The sequence below is a fragment of the Sinohyriopsis cumingii genome, chromosome 9, assembly GCF_028554795.1.
Source record: "Sinohyriopsis cumingii isolate HCF-2022 chromosome 9, ASM2855479v2, whole genome shotgun sequence".
NCBI lineage: Eukaryota > Metazoa > Mollusca > Bivalvia > Unionida > Unionidae > Sinohyriopsis > Sinohyriopsis cumingii.
In genome coordinates this window covers 28,856,738-28,880,895 of record NC_142969.1, presented here as the reverse complement: position 1 = coordinate 28,880,895, position 24,158 = coordinate 28,856,738, and the positions used below count along the sequence as shown (strand labels likewise).

At 39.9% G+C, this 24,158-nt stretch overlaps 1 protein-coding gene across 1 annotated transcript in view; it reads left to right on the top strand.

The window, feature by feature from the left end:
* The window catches only part of LOC149791461 (cystatin-M-like), a 46,509-nt gene extending 24,047 nt beyond the window's left edge, over positions 1-22,462 (top strand). Inside the window, exons 4-6 of the mRNA XM_089970005.1 lie at positions 863-976; positions 20,002-20,076; positions 22,302-22,462. Of these exons, the coding sequence (XP_089826131.1) occupies positions 863-976; positions 20,002-20,076; positions 22,302-22,304 (192 nt within the window). The 3' untranslated portion in view covers positions 22,305-22,462. The remainder of the gene's footprint in view (positions 1-862; positions 977-20,001; positions 20,077-22,301) is intronic.
* Positions 22,463-24,158: the final 1,696 nt, after the last annotated feature.

Below are 24,158 nucleotides of genomic sequence, written 5' to 3'. Positions count from 1 at the left end.
CTTTGCAGTCATCCAGATTTGGAATGTTGGGATCGAAGTATCCATGTAGGATATGCGTATTCCATATTTCCAATACTATTAACCCAATGTTAAACATATTTTGTAGGAATGTTTCCCGGGAACGTTGGGGTAGTTTTCAAGCACCTGCGACTTTCATTTCGATATAATCTTGATGCCACCTTTAAATCTGCTGAGGCTAAACTTTTGTTATATCATTAGAAGAGCTAATACTCTGAGTAGACTGTCCCAACGTTGTGCTTTTTGGTTGCTTGTTTTCCATGGCTGTTTTGTGCCTTTTATGACAACCAACGTTCTGCCATGGCTGACCTTTCATAGGTTTTCTATGAACTATTTCGATTATATAGCTACATGATAGAAATAACTTGCAAGCAAAATTAGTATGTCGCCATCATTGGTTGAAGTAGACTCTTTGCAACCAAGCGAGAACAATGTTATTATAATGCTGCTGATGTTGATAACATATTTAAATTTATTTATATTCAAATTAAATTCTGTGCCTTTTTCCCAGACGAATGTGTTTCTTAACTACTATGCAAAGAAACCTGCCATCAGATAAGGCCATATTCATTAAGATCAACATAAATCTGACGATAACCTTATAGTATCTTTCTGCCGTAATTATAACTTCTGTGATACGCTTTATGTTTTCAACAAATGCCCAGACGAATGTTTCTTCTAGAAATAGAGGAGCCCCATATTATCCATGTACGTGGTCAAGGTTGAGTAAATGCATACTTCGGTATATATTGCATTAGTGTGAACATTTATAGTACCTGTATGTATTCAAATGGGTAAAAAGTCTCATATACAGTGTAATTCATTTGCTTTGTATATTCAATAGGTGGTGGCTGGAATGAACTATAAACTTGTATTGAGTGTTGGAGTGTCATCCTCCTGTAGAAACGATGGCACTACAGGACTGACTCTTCTAAACTGCCCTGTAGATCAACGCAAGGTAAAAGATAATTTCATAAGGCCAACATTTTGTTATTAACATGTGAATAAATTATGCAGCTCTTGGCTAACTCATGATTACAGTACTATATGTCAATACTCCAGCTTTCAACCAACATATGATTAATAAACTTTAGTTACAAGGGTGTAGCGCTGGGTCAACTCAAGGTTATTACCTTGTGTTGTAAAGTGCAACACTGTGCCTACTCATGGTTAGTAACTTGTTACAGATGATGCAGTACTTGGCCAACTCATGGTTAGTAACTTGTTACAGATGATGCAGCACTTGGCCAGCTCATGGTTAATACACTGAGGTAAGTATTGTGGCATTGTCCTACCTCAGGGTATTTGCAGCTATAGTTGTTTTATGTCCCTCAAAGGTCTGTATGTGTGGGTTGCACAGAAACTAAACGACGTTTTCTCAAAATTTTATTTAGACATGAATCTTGACTGGGGATTCTGTATGTTCCTAAGTTTTTGTATATATGATAGTATATTTTGTATGTCCTGTCCTCAGTTGTCAAGACTTTACTCACCTTGGTCTAAATTGTAAAGTATAGATGAGCTGTAATCACCTCTTCAGGCAATTATTCTCTTCGATGGATTTCTTTAACGTTATCTTTTCCAGACTTCGTCATATATTCTGGTGTATGGTATATGTGTATTTTGTTACAGTGTGTTGTTTCTGCTATACAGTGTATTTGTGTATGGAATCTCTCTTCGTGGTCAAATGTCCGTTTTGGAGTTTTTATTTACATTGATATTGCTGAGTTTTAAAACGAAAGAAAAACAGTTCCATATGCGTATAACGTTAATAATATCGGTTCTCGGTTTATGATTTTCTTTCTTTACATCTTGTAATAATTTTTATTTTATATTTAGAAGAGACAAATTATTTGATGTATATTTCTATAAAAAAAACGAACAATATTATATACAAGACAGACTGAGCAACTTGTATATATATTGTTACATAGTTGTTGTGTGTCTGTGATACGAGCAGCAGAGGGGGCGAATCCGACATTTTGTCCAATCGTTATTTTGCTTAATTAATACTTTCTGCACTCAACGATCTAGTGTCGTCAGCGCCTGGTAAAAAAAAAACGACGACGGTCCATCCTACACGATGGTGACGTCATTTGGTTTAATTAACACCTTCTGCGCGCCGATCCCCAGTGTCGTCAGCGTCCGGTAAGCACATCGACGACCGCGTCGATGTCATCGCCCCCCCTGCTGCTATGATCTTACAAACAGAGTGATCACTAACTCCTCCTCTTGCAGATCAATTAGGTTATTTGACTGATCGGTAATTCTAAAATTAATTCTCGTTAAAAACCGATCATGGCATCGCATATAGACCGGATTAATTGGACTCTCAACGATTAAAAATCCCGGGGGGGCTGTTGGTGAAAACGAATAAAGGATATACCCCTGTTGAGCCTGATTTGATTGCTTGGTATCCACCTGGTAACTCCCTTCGATAACATCACACACCAGATTGATTGCTATCACTGATGCGATATTTACGTTGTATGGAGCAATATGCCTACCACCATCTCCGTTATCGTGTCTGAGGATAGTTGATGGGGGGGTGTCCGCGGGTGGATTCTCAGGCCATCCTAGTATGGTTCTTATTGAACTGTTATAAATATCAACCATATACCCCGGTGTGCTTATTTCAATCGTCGACGATAACGTCGGTTCATGAACCGTAATAGCGATTTTTGATTCCTTTCCTGTGATCGATTTTATCCTGCGTTGAAATTCTTTATTGATTTGTTCTATTTGGTATGACCCAGTTGGTATTGTAACCTCCTCCCAGTCTGGGGTCCCATCGGGTTTATTTGTCCGTGCAAAAACCAGCGAGTTATTAGGTTGTTGTCCGTTAAATGCGTCCGCTCGGATATTAGGCCAACTGTGATATACTCGCAATTTTGCCAGCGCTATTTCCTTTACTGGAACCGGTGATGGGAAGTTCACACTGAATTCGGGTTTCGTTGATGTTATCGATATCATACTTGTTTGTACCGGAGTGGTGTTCTCCGCGATCCGCTGAAGTAATTGAGACCCTTCGGGGTTCAGCGACATTATTATTATTCGTTGTTTTTAGTGTCTAATTTTAACAACCAGGTGGTTCCGGCTTCCAGTTGAAAATCCTCGATTTTTGACATCGCGGAGCTATACAACTGGACCATCGTGGAGAATTCAACATCGGATACGAACAAATTATCAATCGATAACGAGATCAACCCGGATAATTTCGAGTATGCGTCGGATACTATTTGATGTTTTACTGTATACTCGTTGAGTTTTTTCTGAAAACACGATGATATCTTTTTAGTGATTGCGTTGGCGACTCCAGCAACTGTTGTCATTGCGGAGACAGCGATTGGAACAGCGATCGGGGCTATCGTGGTCACCGTGGATAAAATAACACCGGTACCGGCTATTATACCCGACACCGAGTACACGACCGCGTCGATGGCGGTTATTTTACGACGGTATTTTTTTATTTTTACACGGTATTGTTCGGAAAGCGTTTTCAAGTTCGCGGAAAATTCTTTTGCGGTATCGAATCGATATTGATGTGACGTCGGTGATACCTCTGATTCAACTTCCTTGGTGGTCATTTTTATTTTAAAAGGGTTAGTGTTTTTAATTACTTAGATTCGCTGCAAATTCCACATACCATGTAATGTTTGCCCGGGCTAGATTTCTATCAACGGCATAAATTGTAAACTGTTCAGTTGCGTTCCTGTCTATAATTGTTGATATTGTATTGTTAAACCCGGATGAACTCGACGATAATATATTAAACTGCATCATTGAAACCAGTGTCAATCGATAAATACCCTTAACAGTTGCGGTAATATTTACTGTATTCTGTGTAGGAGTCCAATCGAATGATCCATGCCGAATTGTGTATACTGTGTTGATGATGTTCTCATGAGGGATTTTTATTTTTTCGAATTGCTCTGTCATTCTAGGTAGTTTGTCCTTAATCGCTTCAACATCAGTTTTGATTGTTTTTATTTCCCCTCCATACGCGTCTACATTTTTTTTGTTCGCTTCAATATTAGTTTCGAGTTGCTCTGTTATTCTCGGTAGTCCGTCTTTAATCGCTTCAACATCAGTTTTGATTATTTCTATTCTACGCAAATTCGCGTCTATATTATTCTTGTTCGTTGCAACATTAGTTTTGATTGTTTCTATTTCCCGTGTATTCTCGGTCATACTTTTTTTGTTCGCTGCAACATCAAGTTTGATTGTTCCTATTTCATATGTATGTACGTCTATACCTTTTTTGTTCGCTGCAACATCAGTTTTGATTAATCCTATTCCCCGCCAATACGCGTCTACATTTTTTTTGTTCGCTTCGACATCAGTTTTGATTGTTCCTATTTCCTGTGTATGCGCGTCCACACCCTTTTTGTTCGCTTCAATATCAGTTTTGATTGTTCCTATTTCCTGTGTATGCGTGTCCATATTATTTATGATCGTTGTAACATCAGTTTTGATTGTTTCTATTTTCCGTCCATGCGAGTCTACATTATTTATGATCGTTGCAACATTAGCGCCGATTATTTCTATTTCCCGTTCATGCGCGTCTACACTCCTTTTGTTTGTTGCAACATCAGTTTTGATTGTTTTTATTTCCTGTCCATACGCAGTGATATCATTTATAGTTATTGTGATTTCATCCGGTTTGGCATTTTTTTTACCAAGGAATTTATCAAAGTTGTCATCGATCCTGTTAACATTTTTTCGTAACGAGGTAAATTGGCCCGACAGCGTCGTAAACTCCAAAATAGTATTTTTTATTGTTGCAAGATTCGGTTCGGTTACCGTCGGGGTTCCAAAAAAACTAGCGGTAGTGAGTTGTATATCGGTGACAGATTTTTTCACCTCGGTGGCAGATTTTTTCACCTGCGCGTCAAGTTCGGTCACCGATCTATCTAACCTTGTAAAACCGTCCTGGACTAATGTTACCCTATCCGTCACCGCTGATATATGTCCACCCGGTCTGAGTCGTCCGTCGGCGGTATACAACGCGATAGCGCCCTCGTCGGTATCACGCTGTCGTATTAAAACGTCATTCAGTGACACATTACCGGATTTCAATTTACCCTGGCGGTCTTGAAATACAACTATTTCGCCCGGGTCAACACTTGTTAGATTCAACATATCAGTGATTTCATCCTCAATTAGTTTTTTTATGTCATCGGTGGCGGCCGTTTCCGTGGGCTTTTTCAGCGCCGAAACCGGTCGTCCCCAGATATCAATCATTATTATTGTAAATGTTATTCTCTAAAATCCGTTGAGCTTCTACGACCCCACTAGTGTATTCGTTTACAACCACATGAGGTGGTTTCCGCGATGATGAAATCGCCGCGAGTACGTTCAATACCTCACGGCCACATATCGGCGGGTCACTCAATTGCTGTGTTGGCAGCGTGGAATAAAAAACCCGGGTTGAACACGCCGGGGCTGAACACGCCCGGACATACCGCATGAACTCTTTCGGCGGGGCTAACCCGTATGAATCAAAATAGACGATTGCACGCGGATCAATCGCGTACGCAACCCAATGAGTTCCCGCTCCGGAGGACCCATCGAGGTTAATTATGCCTGTTTCAGTATTCCTTGGGGCCGCCGGTAATTGATCCCTCATAAAAACACCTCTGAAGTTTTTTATCGCTAACGCGTTTGCGGCGTCTATTAAATCAAAATTAGACATTGGAGTCATAGACTCAGGAGTCATTGACTCCCGAGTTAATAAACGGTTCCCGGTAGTCTTAGACCCTTTCCCGAATACCATGAATACGGGGTTCCCGGTAGTCTTAGACCCTTTCCGGCCACGGGTCGTTTTTTTTTGTAGCCTTTCCCGGTTGCCTTCTTTAATGCCATTCCCGCCGCGGTACCAACGGCCCCCAACGCCGCCGCCTTAGCCACTGCTGGTGCGGCCGCGGCAATCAACGCTGGAATCGCAGCTAACAGCGGAAATATCCCACCGGTCTTTTCCATGTTTTTAATTGCTGCGGCCGAAAAATCTATTTGAACACCCTTTTTATTCTTCATCGCATCATTGAAATGTTTTATTTGACGCGCCGTCAACGATATCTTATGATTACCACCCGCCATCTGCGACGGCTTCAGCGTTATTGTGGTTCCGCATTGTTTAGCCGACTTTGATCGTAATTTCTTGACTTGACCATCAGTCAACTCTACACTGACGACACTATACGACATTTATTGTAAACGCGTTTTGTGCTTTCAATTACATGTTTTCCACTGGCGCATCAACGATTCTCATTCGTCCACCAACGCCTTCCAACAGCATTGATTTATCGCTGAGAATGACAGCAACCGCTCTATAATTAACACCACCCGGGGCTATACGAGCTCGGAAGTGTATATCAACGACGGATTGTCTCGTTAAATCAAGATGTTCCAGCGAAAAATAATAAATCGGATACAGGTTTTTAAAATCAAGTTGTGATATTTGCAAACCAGTGTCGACGTTTTGATCACGACCCATATATGACAGCAATCGATGATACACACGTGCGATATGGTTGTCGCCGTAATTAAGCTGTATATCCTCGGATGGTTCCTGTTGTCCGTTTATTCTCAGCGAAACATCCCTGACTCCTAATTGATCAAATATCATATGGCTGTGTTCTTGACTACCCAATCGATTCCTATTCTGCAGCGCTATGAATATATGACGCGGGGCTGAAACACCCTGTTTTGACGCCAGGTGCCATGTAAACGTATCGGCGACGTTATCCTCTTTAGCATCAGTTGTTACCGCTAGCCAACTCAACAGCGATTTCCCTCCCTGTTCCATAAATGCTAACAATCGTGCTTCCGTGGTAACTGATGGAGTCAGCACCGGCATCCACAATGCCATTTTAGTTAAAATGACTTTACCGGCAGCGACGCCAGCAGCATGCCATATTGCATTGTTATCATCGCCCCTTCGCGTCAGCGCGATTGTATGCTTAGCCCCATAGACAACTTTTCTAACATTTCTGCAGAATCCAAATATATGATGGAGTGGAATCGCGCATGAAAACTTTCGGCGTGGTCCTTGCAACATTCCTATTCGTGTTGCAAACCCTAGATTAAAATTATCGTTAGTACTTTTTATGATATTGAACTCAGCACCCGGTCTTGTTCTGCGGTCTGGGTTGGCTGCTTCAGTTTGATCAGGAGCTGCGGTATCTCTTTCCGCCAGCACGTTGATGTACTGAAGATGGTCAGCGTTATTGGTGGTGTCCTTCGAAAACATCATAGATGGGCCCGCCGATCTTGTATAATCATCCGAGTATCTCGCCAACCCAATTATCGTTGTTGCAACATCAACCTCGCGTTCTATTGATTCAATTTCTCGCCCGTCAATAAGATATCTGGCGCTCTCAAATAACGCCATGATACCGTTGTTGACGAAGCCAACTCGAACACGATGGTCATCTGCGTATGGTGTATTATCGGCGGCATTTGTCACGAGTTCTCCCTCAATTTCGATAAACGCTTCACACGGCAGAAAGTATTTACTGGTATCTTGGACCTGAAGTTCAATTCGCGATCGTAGGTCGGGTTGCGCTGCATAATAAGAATAATATTGATAATCACGGACAGAATCATCCCTGCGCACTGGGGCATCCATATCAAACGCGGGATCAGCGGTACGCGCAAACATTCTATTATTTATCATGTTGATGTTTTCAATTGCGATTTTTTCGTCGTAAATTCTTTGAATTTAAACCACTCCCCGCTATCGCGTTCATGAGCGCGTTGGTTGCCGCATCGGCGGATGGCGAAGTCGTCGCCAACGACTCTAATTTTTCTTCCACGGCGTTATTTATTACTTTACTGACATTTGCAGGCATCACTGTCGTTGATGGCATTACCGGTGGTTTCTGTTTTTTTCTCCTGAATTTCACCAATGACATTAGTTTGTCCCGCGCGGCTGAAAACGCCCTTCCGGCAACATCTCCAATAGCACTAATACCCTTATCACGAATAACATCAATAGCCTTCATTCCTAATTGTTTGGCTAACGGCGCTACTTTTGGAGCCATTCTTGTGAATAACCCCGCAATGGTGCTACCGAGACCATCTCCATAGTACGCGCGGTAAACAGGCAATCGCGAGTTTACCACGTAGACGAGTACTGGTTTATCATGGTTGTAGTGTATGATCATCCTTATTAAAAACACCAGTTTTCCAATTAATCATCCACGAGTTCGTCTATGAGCGTTCGATATACATTAATGTCCATAATACCGCCTGCAAATAACCGCTTGCAAATATCAGCGGCCTCATTGATTATTTCCGTAGAGTTATTTCCGGCTCGTTTTCCTCCGATTAGTACTTCCAGCCGTGATATATCACTGAGAACACTATTAGGACAGGTAACGCCGTAGGATTCTTTACCAACAGAGTATCCTTTTCCTTTTTTTGGTGTTATACTCTTAACTTCCTTGTGGAATGCGTCGTAATCGGATTTACTACGATGTGGTAATGCATCTTTATGTTTACTCGCTAAATACACTATTCTTGCCCAGTCCTTTAACGACTTTATATTTTTCTCGTAACCGCTATTGATATGCTTCTTATCTCGTATGTTCTTAGCAAAATTGTTGGCAGTAAAATTAATTAATTCTTCCCTGTTGCTGAAGCCTCTAATTTCATCTATTGTGCTCTTCTTGAGTACAATACGGGGTATATTCCCCTCTTTTTCTTCCGGTATTTCTTCTTCTGGTGTTTCTTCGGGTATTTCTTCTTCTGGTTCTTTCGCAGTAGCGCCTAGTTCTTCTTCGTCGGCCATTGTAACATAGGGTTCTTGTGGTTCGGTTATAGCGAGTGGTGGCGGTCTCCGTGTTGTAGCAGCCGCTATTTTTGCAGGAAGTGTTTCTAAAGACCTTTTTGTTTGTTCGGTCTGAGCCGCTATCTTTTCAAGCGCACCAAGAACGGGTACAGTTGCCGCTGTAACATCCTTAGTCGCTTTAGTTACCGGGGCAAAGAGTTGTTCGCTTCCAACAGTAAAATCGGTTTGCATTTGTTGTCGCGTTTGAAGTTTCTCTCTCACCCTGTCTCGTAACGGTATAAACTTTTTAAGCGCTGCTAGCCGCTCTCTGGCTAGCCGAGTAGTAAGTGATTCACCTACCATTATTGTAAATTGATCCGCAATTTTCTAATTTTCCGCCGAGTGTACCATCGGGGGCTCCACGGAGTTTTCGTCTATAATCCTTCTAATGTTTTTGATCTTACTAGAAATCTCCCGGCGTCGTTCATAAACACGTCCGAGTTTTTTTCGTATTATTTCAACGGCAGTGAATAGTCCAATGAATGCATTTGCGTCATTGTGGTACAAGTTTTCATTGATCGTATGTTGTAATCGTTTTATAAAAAAATACTCGCGGGCCAGGGTAAAACGCCCCCGTTTCGACTGTTCGTTAATAATCTCATAATCGGATAATATTTTTTCACTGTCGAGACCATCAGATAATTCAATTCCTTGATTTTTTAATTTTGAAATCTCAGTTAATATATTATTGATGTCTTCGATATTCATTATTCTTATAAAACATCTTATTTCTAATATCAAAAATTTTAATAAAATTATTGGGGCCATTTTTGACCTCGTTTTTTGTATGGACAGTACAATGCCGTAGATCTCCACTCGAGTGTTGTGGCAGATTACAGGCATACATGGACAGTACAATGCCGTAGATCTCCACTCGAGTGTTGTGGCAGATTACAGGCATATACATATACTTAATTAAGGACATTCACATCTTGGAACCCCAAAGCATACATCTCCGGGAGGGAGGCCTAGGGTGACAAACGTCATCGTAGACCGCCCAGAAGATATGCTTGGGGGACATCACTACATGTACTTAATTAAGGATGAATATATTTACAATGAAATGATTGATGGATGATGGGACGGCACAAGACAGCACAAACATAAAACGGCGGGGCGGAACTCTACGGCCAATTCAACCAATCAAAAGCAACCCAATTAAATTAACCCGGTTGCATGATTGTGAACAAAAGACAACCACACGCCCGGGTCAAGAGCGTGGGTTAGTTTTGATTAGTTGAATTGGCTTTCGAAAGCCCCAGGCTTATAACGAGTCATCTTATATATAAAGTGACTAATACAGCGGCGTCAGTCACAAGGTGTGTGTTAATTTGAATTCCCTTGAATCGTTTGAATCCTTAAATACTTATTAATGGTGTTTCACGGCATTTAAATGAAACCAAATACTCAAATAAAACATTAAAAAAAAGAATACAGCCGTTAGATAATAGCGTGTATTTCATTAGTTTTCATCGTAAAATGATTAATTAATCGCAACATTAATTAGACTTCAAGGGACGCAACATTAATTAGACTTCAAGGGACGTAACTCTTGTCATGCGACGCTATCACAAAACGAGTTATCTCCCTTTGATGTTATATATGAAAATCGAATTCTATGACCCGTCTTTTTTGAGATCGCTGTTTGATATACTCGTTCTGCAGCAAACCGTACTGAGGTGATACAAATGTCAAAATATTTTCCTGCCTCATTCATCGACTGAAATATTTTTTCCTCGTGAGTTGTTGTATCAAATGATTTGACACCCCTTGTTGCTTTTGAGTACTTACCAGTTTGGCCTTTTTTACTGTTTTCACTCTGAGAGATGGCTTGCAAATTACACAGTCTGTTATTTTGAGGGCATCCATCAATATGATCAATAACGAGACGATCTTTGATCAGTCCGTGGAAACATTCATAGATGATTCTGTGACAGAGATATTTTTTCCCTCCAGCAGTAAACATCAAATATCCGTGATTGTTTTTCCATCCAACCGGCTTCTTCAGTCTACGATTTCGAACAATGCCGTCGCGAGATACCTCGTAATTGACGAGCAGGGGATGCGGCTGAAATTCTTGGTCCATTTGTATAATAATACTATTTGTCTAATTTATTATTTGGTTTAATTATGAATCTTTCAACGTAGTCTTGGGGGGTTTTGATGACGAAGTCTGCGGTGGGGTCAATGACGGCGTTTTTAATTCGCTTGTCATAATAGCGTTTTAGTTCCCTGTATCGCTTTCCGCCACAATTAATACATAACTGTGATTTTCCTCTTACACCGACGTGGCAAACCAAGCACGGGAGGGGGCCAAGAGAACCATTACGAACGCTTTGTAAATGATACCCGCAGAATTCACCTCTACATGATTTATTGCACGGGGTTGTCGACCCAATCATCAACCATTTGCAGTGATTCATTATACTATATTCTTTCATTTAAATACTTGTTTTAATTATATGGATGAGTTCGAGAGATTAGCAGTAATTAAACCCCGGAAAAATATTAGGTTTAATCTCGATAGAGTCCTCAAGGACACACCAAAAGCGTTAATAAACGATAAAACCCTGTTGAGTAAAATACGCGATTGTATCAATGAATTCAAACGTGATGGTGCATCTCATAGTTGGTCAACATTTCGAATTGATGGCATTGTTGATGCTACCATGAACGACAACCGCGCAGCAACGATAATATCACAACTTGACGGTAAAAGATATTTCTTCAGAGTAAAATTCATTGTCCGGGTGAAATCAGGCGATTGGATCATACGTGATAAATTTGAACCGGTTCTCAGCGACAAGAAAACAGTCATTGTCAGCCGCGACTCCAAGCCGGGGTTGTTAACCGGAGTTGACAGACCATACTATGAACGAGCGTATCCTGAAACAGCAGTTGTTTATGGAATATACCCGTTAAATAAGAAACCTGATATCGGAAAACTAAAACCGATGAAACAGTCAACGGGGATAAATTGTGTAGCAGAACGAGTAATAGAGCATTTTACAAATGCGTGTCGAGGAAACAAATTGACTGATTTACGACGTAGCAAAATCAACCGGTGGGAGGAGACAGTGCGCGAGCGTGGAGCAACCATCAGCGACATAGCGAGATTAGAAACGTCGTTGAGGTTTCCAATAACCGTTACAACGATAACCGGTGAAGTATTATACGAATCGAAGTATAAATCAAATGGAACCCCAATCAAAATTATTGATCATAACGAACACGCATGGACGCCCGCGATCACAATATTTCCACGGGATAGAACAGTAAAGTATATACCCGAAGAATTCCTGGGAGAACAATTCTCCAAGGACGGTTTTCTCGCGGAGAGGAAACTATTTGATGCTATTGCCTACTTGTGTAAAAACGACCCTGTATCAGTGTGGTTACTTCGCAGCGCTGAAAACGATGCGGATACCTTTGATCAGTTTGTAAGACCAAACGGCGAATTATATCGTACTGAAGCATTTCACAACAGGATGAAAAAAACCGCCATGGAATTTGAAGAGCATGATGAACAACTGCTAACAAATTGTTTTACGATTCCATCGGTTGTAGCTCATGTTGCAGCAAGGAAAAATGCGTGGAGACCAACGCGCAAGGAATTTTTACCAGATGTACAATCCAGTTGTTTGGAATACTATCACGGTGGACTATGGAACACTGAATACAACCGCGACGCTATGATCTCGGTTGATATGGTTGCCTGTTATCCAGCGAGTTTTCTCGGGTATGGATCCGCCGCTGAGTATTTCAAACGATTTGGACACCCCAGACATGAAATGACTCGTGTTGCTATTAATGGACCACTGCCTGATTTTGATTTAACCGGATTCGCTCGCATAGTATCATTTGAATTCGCAGCAGGACTTCATCGCTGTTGTTATATTTGGATCGGTAGACACATGACTGAAAAGAAGTGGCTGCCAATAGCGCTGCTACGGTATATGATTGATTGTAAAATGCTAGTTTCGTTGATTGTCAGTGACGCGATTATATCATACCGGGCACAGACTGAAGTCTGGTTACCAGAACCGGAGCGTCTAGATAGCATAATTGACGAGTCCAGAAAAAACATTGATGCCGACGAGGAATATATCATCGAATGGTCCAGGAGGATATTTAACCAACGAAACCGCGAGGCAAAAGATCTCGGTAGAAGAATAATTGGTAAGTTCACACAAGGTGGAAAAAACTGCGACTACAAACGATATTGCTCACGGCTGATTATAGATGACGCAGAATATGATTTCGTAATCAAGGACGCAGTGGCAAAAAATAGATACGTGAACTGCAAAACAGCTTTCTTGTCCAATGGAACGAGGTTGGGTACAGTTGTTTCCTACAGCGATGGAGACAGCCCGGCATATCCGCATTTGAGGGCGTCTATGCTGGGATATGCCGCTATCAATTTATTCTCGATGATAAATAGATTCCCCGATACCGCGGTTAGAGTAGCCGTTGATTCGTTTTATGTTGACGTAGCGTATAAGGGAAACGTAGCCGAGTTTACTAGTCCGGACGAGAGTTGGGGTACATGGAGAATTAAAAATGAAATACGACGCGATTATTCCCCGTCAGCAGATGTCACCGTTGAGAACAACTACTTACGCGGTGATAAATTGTCAGAATGGTCTAATGCACCATCGTGTTCAGATCCAATTTGTAGACACAAGACGGTTTATTTAAGCGGCTGTGGCGGGTCAGGAAAGACGACTCGGGCAATTGAATTATTTCGAACGCGGGCAAGTATAATCGTGCTTACACCGACCCATAGACTAGCGCGAGAGATAAAACAACGAAATGTTGACGCCGTTACTTATCACAGCTTTTTTCGATACAGCGGTGGTGAGTGGACTCCTGATCGAATGGGTGAAAAATTTATTCCTGAGGTTATCATCTGGGATGAAATATGTACTGTTTCGTTAGACGTTTTACAAATGTTTCTTGAGTGGTTGCTGCGCGCGAATACAGCGGTGATCATGTGTGGCGACCATGGCCAACCACCACCATTTGTCGGCGAGGGTCCACATGATTGGTTAAAGGGTTTTGTGGACTATTATGAAGAAACCGATACTGATTACCGAGCACTTGATGAACAACTGCGCGAGGTTAAAAAATTGATCAGATTACAACCGGATAGAATTCAGTGTGAAATAATCCGCGAGGTGATTCCGGAAACGCCGTTAAATGAATTTTGGGAAACATGGAAACCAAACGATTTGATTGTAGCGAGTAGAAAGATAGTCAGAGACACACTTCAGCGGAAGTTGTTTACGTTGCATAAGGAAAAGTTTCCAACGCGCCCAGTGCCGCTGTGTTATAGACCCGCGGACACACGGCGGCAGAACATTGAAGTTGAAATCCCGAGCCCGACAGCGTCGGGAACAAAAAAACAAATTCTCGTGCTGAATGATATCGTGCTCGTTGATATCAGCGTCGTCGAGGACGCGCTACGTGCTGATAAATCCCCGTGGACGCTAGGATACGCAACAACAATACATTCCTCGCAGGGACTAACCATCACGGACACAATTGTTTGGATAGTTGATAATCGCATCGAATGGTCGAATCTAGTCTATCTTGCAGTGTCCAGAGTACGAAGGATAAATCAGCTTCGAAGAATTGTTATTGACGGAGCCGGTGACGGAGTCACTGACGAAGCCGGCGACAAAGTCACCATCGATGCAAGCGTCATTGATAGAAAACTCTCGGGTTACCGCCAACAGGATAAAAAAAAACAGCGGCGTTTTGATATTGATGCCGAATTAATAATCTCGCTACGACAACAACAGAATAATCACTGCGCGAGTTGCAATTGTATAATGAGTTGGCGTTATTCGGATAAAGACACTCGCCAATTTACCGTGGATAGGATCGATAACAGTCTCGGTCATGTCAAAAACAATGTGAGGTTGACCTGTCTTGAGTGTAATAGACGCAACGGCGCTAGTTAAGACCACGCGGGGGTAATTGAGTATCGTTAGGTATCACTTGTAGTTGCTCGCGTGTAAATCCGCGCTGAGGAGCAGTTGAATCCAGTCTATAGATCGGTGGTCTACCAGTTGATCGTGTTATCGTTGATATGTTATGTGTGGTAACACTCCAAATAGGATCGGTAGCCCTTTTTTTACCGCCTTCAAGCTCTCCTGGTTCATATAGATATCTAACAGTGACATCGCCAAGAATCGGCTTAGAAACGCTATTTAATTTTGATCTTCCGGGTATATACTCGTATTTAATCGCGTCGCTGGGCTCCATGTTGATTGCTCGGGTAATCTCGTTATTTAACGCTGCAATTACACCTGGCAACCTTTTAACCCATTCACGAGATCGTTTTTCTTGGATGAATTCCTTCGCGTATTGATATCCAAATAACCGTTCAGCGAGAGTCCGATTGAATCGTTCAACAATTGCCTGATCACGATGTAGCGCAGTATGACCTCGTCGTATCGCGACGCTATGATGTTTCAGCGTTGATAAAACAGCGCCGCGAAATTCACTACCAGGATCAACTTGTAATAGATTTGGCCAGCGCAGAGGACCTCTTCGATAAATCCGCTCAAACGCATCGGCTACTTCAGTTGCTGACTTTGTTTTCAACGGTTCCGCTTGTTTGTATCGACTCGCAACATCAACTACGGTTAGCGCGTATTTGTAACCGTTGTCATGCGGCAGAAATAGTATATCAGCCTGATGAACTTCATTAGGTACGCTGACATCAAAGCGCGAGAAGTTGATTTGTTTAGGCGGTGGTAGATAGATTTGCCATATAGCCTGTTTGGATAACCAATTAGCCGCAGTGGTCTTTGTTACCTTTGCAGCGCTTGCAAGCTTACCAATTGCGGCCTTCCCCTTCCAGTATCCTCTCGGAGAATAATAGATGGAATCCATCGTTTTTCTTGGATGATTGTTATTAATTACCAGCGCCAATCATTAATTTACCTTTCATAGCCGATTTTACCAACCATGAGGCTAATTTTTCTTTGACGGATTTATCAGGAATAGCATTGAGCGCGTGAATTAATTTTACATCCGCGATATGACGCTGTTGCAGATCGCTACTTTTGTAAGCAACATCATGAGCATGACACGCCTTATCGATAGCGTTTATTGGATACTCACCGGGTTTGGGCTGATTTTGATCATCGAGTCTAATATCTAATCGTGTTCCGGGGCCACAGTAGTTATATCCTGGGAGGTGTTTTTCTCCTGGATACTTTGCCCACGGTGTTCCGGGGAGTTTTGCCAATTTGGCTGCGATGTCACCTCCTCGCTTTTTTTTAAAACATCTCCGGGTCTAATAGAAATAAATCTAAATTTCTTTGTACCGCATTGTACACACTTACCAGTAAGCGCCGATCTGTTATTTCTTGTCGTAACGGTTGTCATATCATTTGTGCCAGTACGCACTCTACACTTCACACAATATAGATCCATAATTTATGTATAGAGATATGAATATAATTGATTTTTCGGCGACTAAAACAAGAGAACCAGTTAAGCATGTTGCAGCGTTACCAAACTCGATCCGGATGATTATCATCGGACCATCTGGATCCGGCAAGACGCAATTGTTACTCAATTTAATAATGAGATGGATGAAGTGGGATAAGTTGTATTTGGTTGCTCCTAGCGTAGATGATCAACGATGCTACGAGGTGTTGAAAGATTTCAATGAGAATGCATCAGCGATCGCTAAAAAGAATGTTATTGAGTTTATTACGGATATCAATGATGCACCGGGTATTGATGATATTGATGGCGACGTTAACAATCTAGTCGTGTACGATGATGTTATGTTAGACAATCAAAAGAACCCAGCTAGGATATTTTCCAGAGGCAGGCATAAAAACACTGACGTGATATATGTCACTCAACGATACACTCAGATTCCAAAAGTAATCAGAGATAACTGCAATATTCTTGCTGTATTCAACGGCGTTGATACACACACGCTACGAAATATTTGGCAGACATGGTGCGGCGGTGACATGGACTTTAATGTTTTTCGAAACTTTTTTAGTCATGCTCAGTCGACCCCACATGGATTCATAACGATAAATTTACATGATCCTCGGACACGATATCGTATCGGACTTGACCAAATATTCGGTTAGTTGTAAATAATTTTCATTGTAAATAACCACTTAGCAGCAGAGGGGGCGATGACATCGACGCGGTCGTCGATGTGCTTACCGGACGCTGACGACGCTGGGGATCGACGCGCAGAAGGTGTTAATTAAACCAAATGACGACGCGACGATCCCCCAACGACGTCGTCGTTTTTTTTTTACCAGGCGCTGACGACACTAGATCGTTGAGTTGCAGAAAGTAATAATTAAGCAAAATAACGATTGGACAAAATGTCGGATTCGCCCCCTCTGCTGCTATACGTATCTAGGTTTTTTTATCTTTCTCAGCGTGGACATAGTAGAAATCGTCCTGCTGCGCGCATGTAAGCGGTTGTGTTTTTGTTTTGTTGATATTTCCATAAAGCTTCTCCTTGTATGTGGTTACCTCTTGGCATCTCATCACAGTACGTAGAAGCTTCTGATCGCCATAGGCTGCATAATGTGGAAATTTCATTTATGAGTATTTCTAATAGCCGTGTTTCACAATTTTTTGAGGATAGTTTTCACTGGGATAGGTTCATCGGTGTTGTTTTTCTCTAACCAACTGGGAAGAGCGATGTCGGTTCTCTCTCACTCGATGATATAATATTTTCACTTCGTGCTTGGCGTGCGCTACGTGCTAGTTAGTTTTGTCCTTTAACGCACTAGGTTACACTGCATGACCCACCGTCGTTATCAACGTGTTGTAAATCGTCAGACGTTTTGCTTTTCCTTGTTTAGTAACCGTCATTTTAGTTTTTTCTTTCGTCCTAGTTATTTGCATCTTGACGGTTTGCTTTTGACAGATGCTGGAATATCTTCGTTTTCATTACATTCTGTTCGGCCTTTTTAAATTTAAGAATCTTCTTAGGTGATTTTATCCCGAGAAGAGACAAACTTTCTGTCAAGACTTGTTGTCGGGTGTAATGTAAAATGACGGCCAAAATCTAAACCATTTTGGGGATAATTAGGTACACAAGAATCAGGCGTTGTGAGTGTGCTCATAGATGTGTTTGTTGCTTAGAATTATAAATATTTTACACTATGTCTATTTGTATTTTTATCAGATGACACTTTAGTCAATCTAGAAGGTGTATATGTCTTTGTCTCCAAATTATTTGCAAAGGTTGCCAATAACACATAGCGTATCGTGTCCTGAAACGCACCCATTAAGTATCATTCACACTTGAACAATGTCAAGAATGGAAATAATTATGTTTTGAGTTGTATATGTGGAGTAAAATAAAGTCTTCAAAGAAATGTTGTCAATGATCACATTCCTTATAAATGTTTGCTTCAACATTCTCGTTCTATTCAGTGGTGTGTAATAACATCTGTTTGTCAGCACATTTATTTCATATACTTATGTTTAGACGAATTGTTTAGTTCTAATGTGAGTACTTTACGTAAGGCAATGAGATAAATTAACTATCTCACAACAGAATTTGACATGACACATCGTCCTAGCTGTTGTCAGACAATTAAGCAGTCCTTGACTGATGGTTATTGCGACCGCCTTACCTTTTAAGTGTCTGATATCAGCTGTATTCCCAGAGGATAAGTTTAGCTGAGCTTCGAGTGGAACCGTTAATGTTCATACGTACTAGAAATTTCAGATATATATCACATTTGTCAAGAAATATAGGGATTTTGTTGTAGAAAAAGCTTTGAGGCTAAGTATCTTGAAAATCGTGTGTTTCTAGATAGGATCATGTCGTGGGGTTGGGAATCCAAACTCGTGTTTTTAGTGTGACACTGCGTGCTATGGCAGTTGTGCGGCATAACACCACATCTTTCCTAACCTGTAGAGTTGCATAAAGTAGGTTGTACAAAAGAATATACAAGATAGGATTCCCTCAATGTTACTGCCCAGTTGATATTCGTGACTGTTTTAAACGGATTCAATATAAATATAATGCATCCATAACTACTGCCTAATTGATATAAATGACCTTGTTAAAGGATTCATATGATCAACGGCATGTTATAAACCTGTAGTTTGTTTTTTATGTTACTGGTATTTGCTTTGTGAGAAAAAATATTAAAATATATACTTTCACGTATGTCCATTAGGGAAGGGGGTCGTAATTTTTTCACAGAATGATTATAATGCTTGTTAAGTCTTTGGAAGAATGGCTCAGTGCAGCCACGACTACCTTCAAAATCGATACTCCTCAGCCATGTAATCCATCAAATTTAATTAACCATAAAATTCATCAAAATGTATGTCCAACAACCATGAAATCGGTCAACACTGATGTCTCACAACCATAAAATTCATCAAAATTGATTTCTAACAACTGTGAACTACATCAAACTTGATATCAAACAACAAGGAAATCCATTAAACTTAATATCCAACAATCATGATTTCTATCAAATTTTGTATTCAACAACCATAAAATCCATCACAATTTAATCCAAAACCAATTAAATTCGTCAAAATTGAGATATAGCAAACATGCAACCCATCTAAATTAATCTCCAACAGCCATGCAATCCATCATAGTTGAGATAATCTATCATTACAGCCATCAGAATTCATATCAAAATACTATGAAATCCATCAAAGGTCATATCCACCAATCATGAATGGCATCAAAATTGATATCATGAACCCATAAAATCAATCAAAACTGATTCCCAAAAGCGTTGACGTCTGTCAAAACTGATACCGAGCAACCATGTAATCCGTGAAACTTAATATCTAAAAAGCATGAAATCCATACAAATTGATACGCAACAACCACAAAATCCATCACAATGGACATCAACTGACAGCGTAGCGATATCTCTGGCAAATTGTAAAAGCTACGTTAAAATCCAAATCACACACACGGACATCAACAAATCATGAAATTCATTAAAACTGAGATCCAAAAACCATGAAACCCATCACAATTATTATCCAACTACAACAAGCAAATAATTGATTTCTAATATCTGGAAAGTACTTCCTACCGTAAAGAATACAAACTGTTCACCAAGGCATCTAATCTAGGAGATATTTCTTTCTTCCTGTAACAGCAACGATGTGATGTGATCGTGTGGGACCAACCTTGGAGAACTCCAAGATATGAGCTGACCAGTTTCAATTGTCAGGTGAGTACTCTGATCCACATCTATTTCACACTTAATAATAGATACTGTTAATTCAAGTTTCAGTAATTCTGAAAAATAGATTTAAGCCAAACTAGTTTATTTAAACCATGTTTATATAAGAAATATGACAGAGTTGGATAATGTCGATCTGAATGGATTAGAAGCACAAGGATCAATTCCACTTTTATCTTATGTAACAAGTAAGATCGAAAACTCCTTTGTTCCTGACCATAACTATCTTTGTTACTATCTGATTTTAGTAGCCTTTTGTCCCATGGTCTAATATATAATAAACCTGTACAACATGTTGTTCAATTACAGATGTACTTCAATGGCTGGTTGCATTCCACAGCATACACTTATCTGTATGATTCATTCAATCGATTACCCCATTGTAAAGCACACCGCTGTTCTCAGAATATTACCTCCATTAATATATCTTAAAAGGACTCTCTTTTCTATTATATACACTTTTTTGTGACTCTTTTTATTTTGTATAGTCTCTTACAGTACTCTTCTCTTGTTCTAACAGTGATGATCATGTACTTGTTAGGTCAAATGAGCATTCAGCTCTAGCATGGTGTTGTACAATCTGTGACACGGAGGAGAATACAGATGTACATGTGACATGCAGAATCGCATCGTCTCGTTCTCATCAGGCCTAACTGATTAATACTATCGCAGCAATAAATGCATCTGTTTTTATGTACATAATAAATTGCGTCCTGGCTTAAATTCCTGTTTAGGTTGAGGTAAAAGAGATAACAGCATTTAATTTTATTATAAACTTGCTGTATGGTTGGACATGTTGGAATGGTCATGTACAGTCATCCGTTTATATAGTAACAATTTGGCTTCTGGATAACTTCAGTTCTGTCTCACATACAGTACCCAAACTCTGCAGGTCCATAGCTATGGGATCTAAGAACTATATTGATTTGGAAATTTAGAAACAAAATGTCATGGTTAATTTATCATTGCAATATGGTTTATATGCAATAACTGGTGTTCTGCTTTACATAACTTGATATACCTTTTCAGATGGGTTTTGCGCTGTATTGTGCAAAGAACAAATTATATGCTGTTTAAACAGTAAATGGTCCTAGTGAATTTGACCAACCAAATCAAAATAGTTTACATGAAGTAACTTGAGTCCGTCGTCAAACATTATCGATGAGTAACACCTTATATAATGCAAAAAAGTCAGTTACTTTGGGAATATCAAGGTCCCAGTGGAAGACAACTTTTTATAAGAAGAAGAAAATAAAATGGTTTCCATGCGGTAACTAAATCTCTTCTTTAGATATCTTGTTCTTGATCACACACAGTGGCATATCGATTGTAGCATCATGAAATCAAAGTTTATAGTTTACTTCACTTTATAAGGGAAACACGTTTTCCATAATTGATTTCTACTAAATATAACTTAAGTGAACATTAAAGATTTTTACCTCGTGCTTACAACAAAGACGATTGATGATTTAGGATTAAAAGGTCGTGATCAGTATAACTCTGACCAATAACATGACAATCATTGAGTATATTCAGTGTGTAAAATTTCGATAGGCTCTTGTGGTATTTCCCAATATTTTAATCATAAATCTACCAAATGTAAGCATATGCTACTATATTTACAAACTCCACCTATGTTACTTCATTAAATCTACCTACTTGTTTCTCAAATTTCCTCCAGTGGTCTAAACTGGAAGGTGATTTCCCGCAATACTTTCAGTCATAGAATTCACCCTGTATATTGCTTGCAGAAACATTACCATTCTTCTTCTTCTTCTTCTACATCATCATCTTATTATTATTATTATTATTATTATTATTATTATTATTATAGACGTTGCAAAAGGTAATTAAATATACACAATAATTTGAAGCTGTAAGGTAGGATCTGGGATGGTGTTATTACATAGAAGGCTAATTTAACCGATTCTATGAAAGCTACAAAGTATTAGGTTAATTCTGGACCTACGAGATCACTACCCAGCTCATCAAATAGCTCACCACCTAGCTCACCAACTAAATCACCAGCTAGCTAACAAACACGTTCACCAGTTAGATCACGATTTGACATGTTATTATCTACTGATAGGTGGTCTCAATGGTATTTTTAAAGAGTACACTCTTTATGAATTATTTGTATTGTTTACACGCTCACCCGTATTTGTTCCCTAACTTTTCTTGATTGAAATGTATCATAATGTTTCTTTTGTCAGTAATACCTGGAATGGATTTTTCACTGTGTATTGATGATATCGGAGGCTGCGAGCTGAGACTTGCTGAAGCAAACAAATGTAGAGTCTAATATTGAACTTGTGATGGATGTTTCCTGGTTGAAAACTAGTAGAAAGCCTATTCAATAAACACTATACACAAATTATTTGGTTTGTCATTTCTATCCTACCCTACTTGCATCAGAACCTTAGATTATGGTCTCTGTTAACGTCAAATGAGTATCAAACAGCAAGCAAGTTAATACAATAGTTCCTCACTGATCATGCTATGAACTTATATTAAAACATTTAGGAGGTAGTGTAGCAATTCCCCAACGATCAGATCCGAATACAATTTTAACACACTCAGTATGTAGTGTAGCAATTCACAACTGATCAGACCCGAATGACATTTTAACACATTCAGTAGGTAGCATAGTATTTCCCCATGAATCAGACTACGATCGGACTAGGAACCGATGTTAACCCATGAAAAGCATGTTGCAGTTCTCACTGATCCGACTAGAGACATTTACAGTTTTAACACGTAGTACAGCAGTTCCCACAGATAAGACTACAAAAACATACAACTATATCAGCATGTACTGTACCAGTTCCACTGATCAGACTATAAACATATATTAACACAGCTCGAAGTGTAGCAGTTCCCACATATAAGTTTGCAAACACAAATTAACACACTTGGAATGTTGTGAAACAGTTCTCTCACAGTTCCGGTTATAAACAGATATTAACACGCTTCGCATAACTTGGTTTGTGTTGTAGCAGTTCCCATTGATCAGACTGTAAACAAATGAACACAGCATTTAGTGTTTCAGTTCCCATAGATTAACCAGAAAGAGCTAATAATACACTCATCATTTAGTGCAGCAGTTCCCACGGATTAAGATCTAAACATATATTCACACACTGAGCATATAGTGTAGTACTTCTCATTGGTGTGAAACAGATATTAACAGAATTAGCATGCAGTCTAGAAAGTACCACTGATAGATCGGAAAAAGATATTAACACATTTAGCATGCAATGTAGCAGTTCCAAATGCATAACCAGAAACATTAAATAACACACTTAGCATCTAGCATAGAATTTCCGATAGCTCGACCAGAAATGTGGGCAGGAGCCCCATCCCAATCTATCCAGTCATGAGGGCGCCCCTGGCTGCCGTGATTACAATTACGTGTCAAAACCATCTAATACGTAGCCTAATATATCTATAATAATTATGCACATATAAATGACAATTTATGGACTTATTTCCAGGTGCATATATGAATATAAAGGGTTCCCTATTTTACGTTCTCAATACTCCTTAGAAAGCCTCTATCTGTCCCTGTATGCACATGCATCTTTCCTGCATCCGACACACACAGAGAAACATACATATATTATATATGGAAACCTTCGTATAATGCATGCTGTTTGAGACTGGTTTCTTTTTCGTTTTACTGCTGCGCGATTTATTTTGTATTGTATTAATTGTTTAAAATTTGTTAGAAAGCTCAAGACTGTTAGCTCTTCCTAGTATTCAACACGCATCGCTACACTGCGCTGCAACATATTTATTCTTGTTATCAGAACCCCAGCCCAAAATGCATATGCATATATATATATATATATATATATATATATATATATATATATATGTATATGGGAACACTAAGTTTATATCATGTTGTGGAATGCGGTTAAATAAAGTTCACGCATTCCGGTCATGGATTCTGATCTTTCTTAAGGAGTGAGGTTAAAATAGGTCACACCAAGTACACTGCCGATGAAGTAAGCGGCCAGTTTGATGGAATGACGGATGAATGGAATTCACGAATATAGCACAAATAC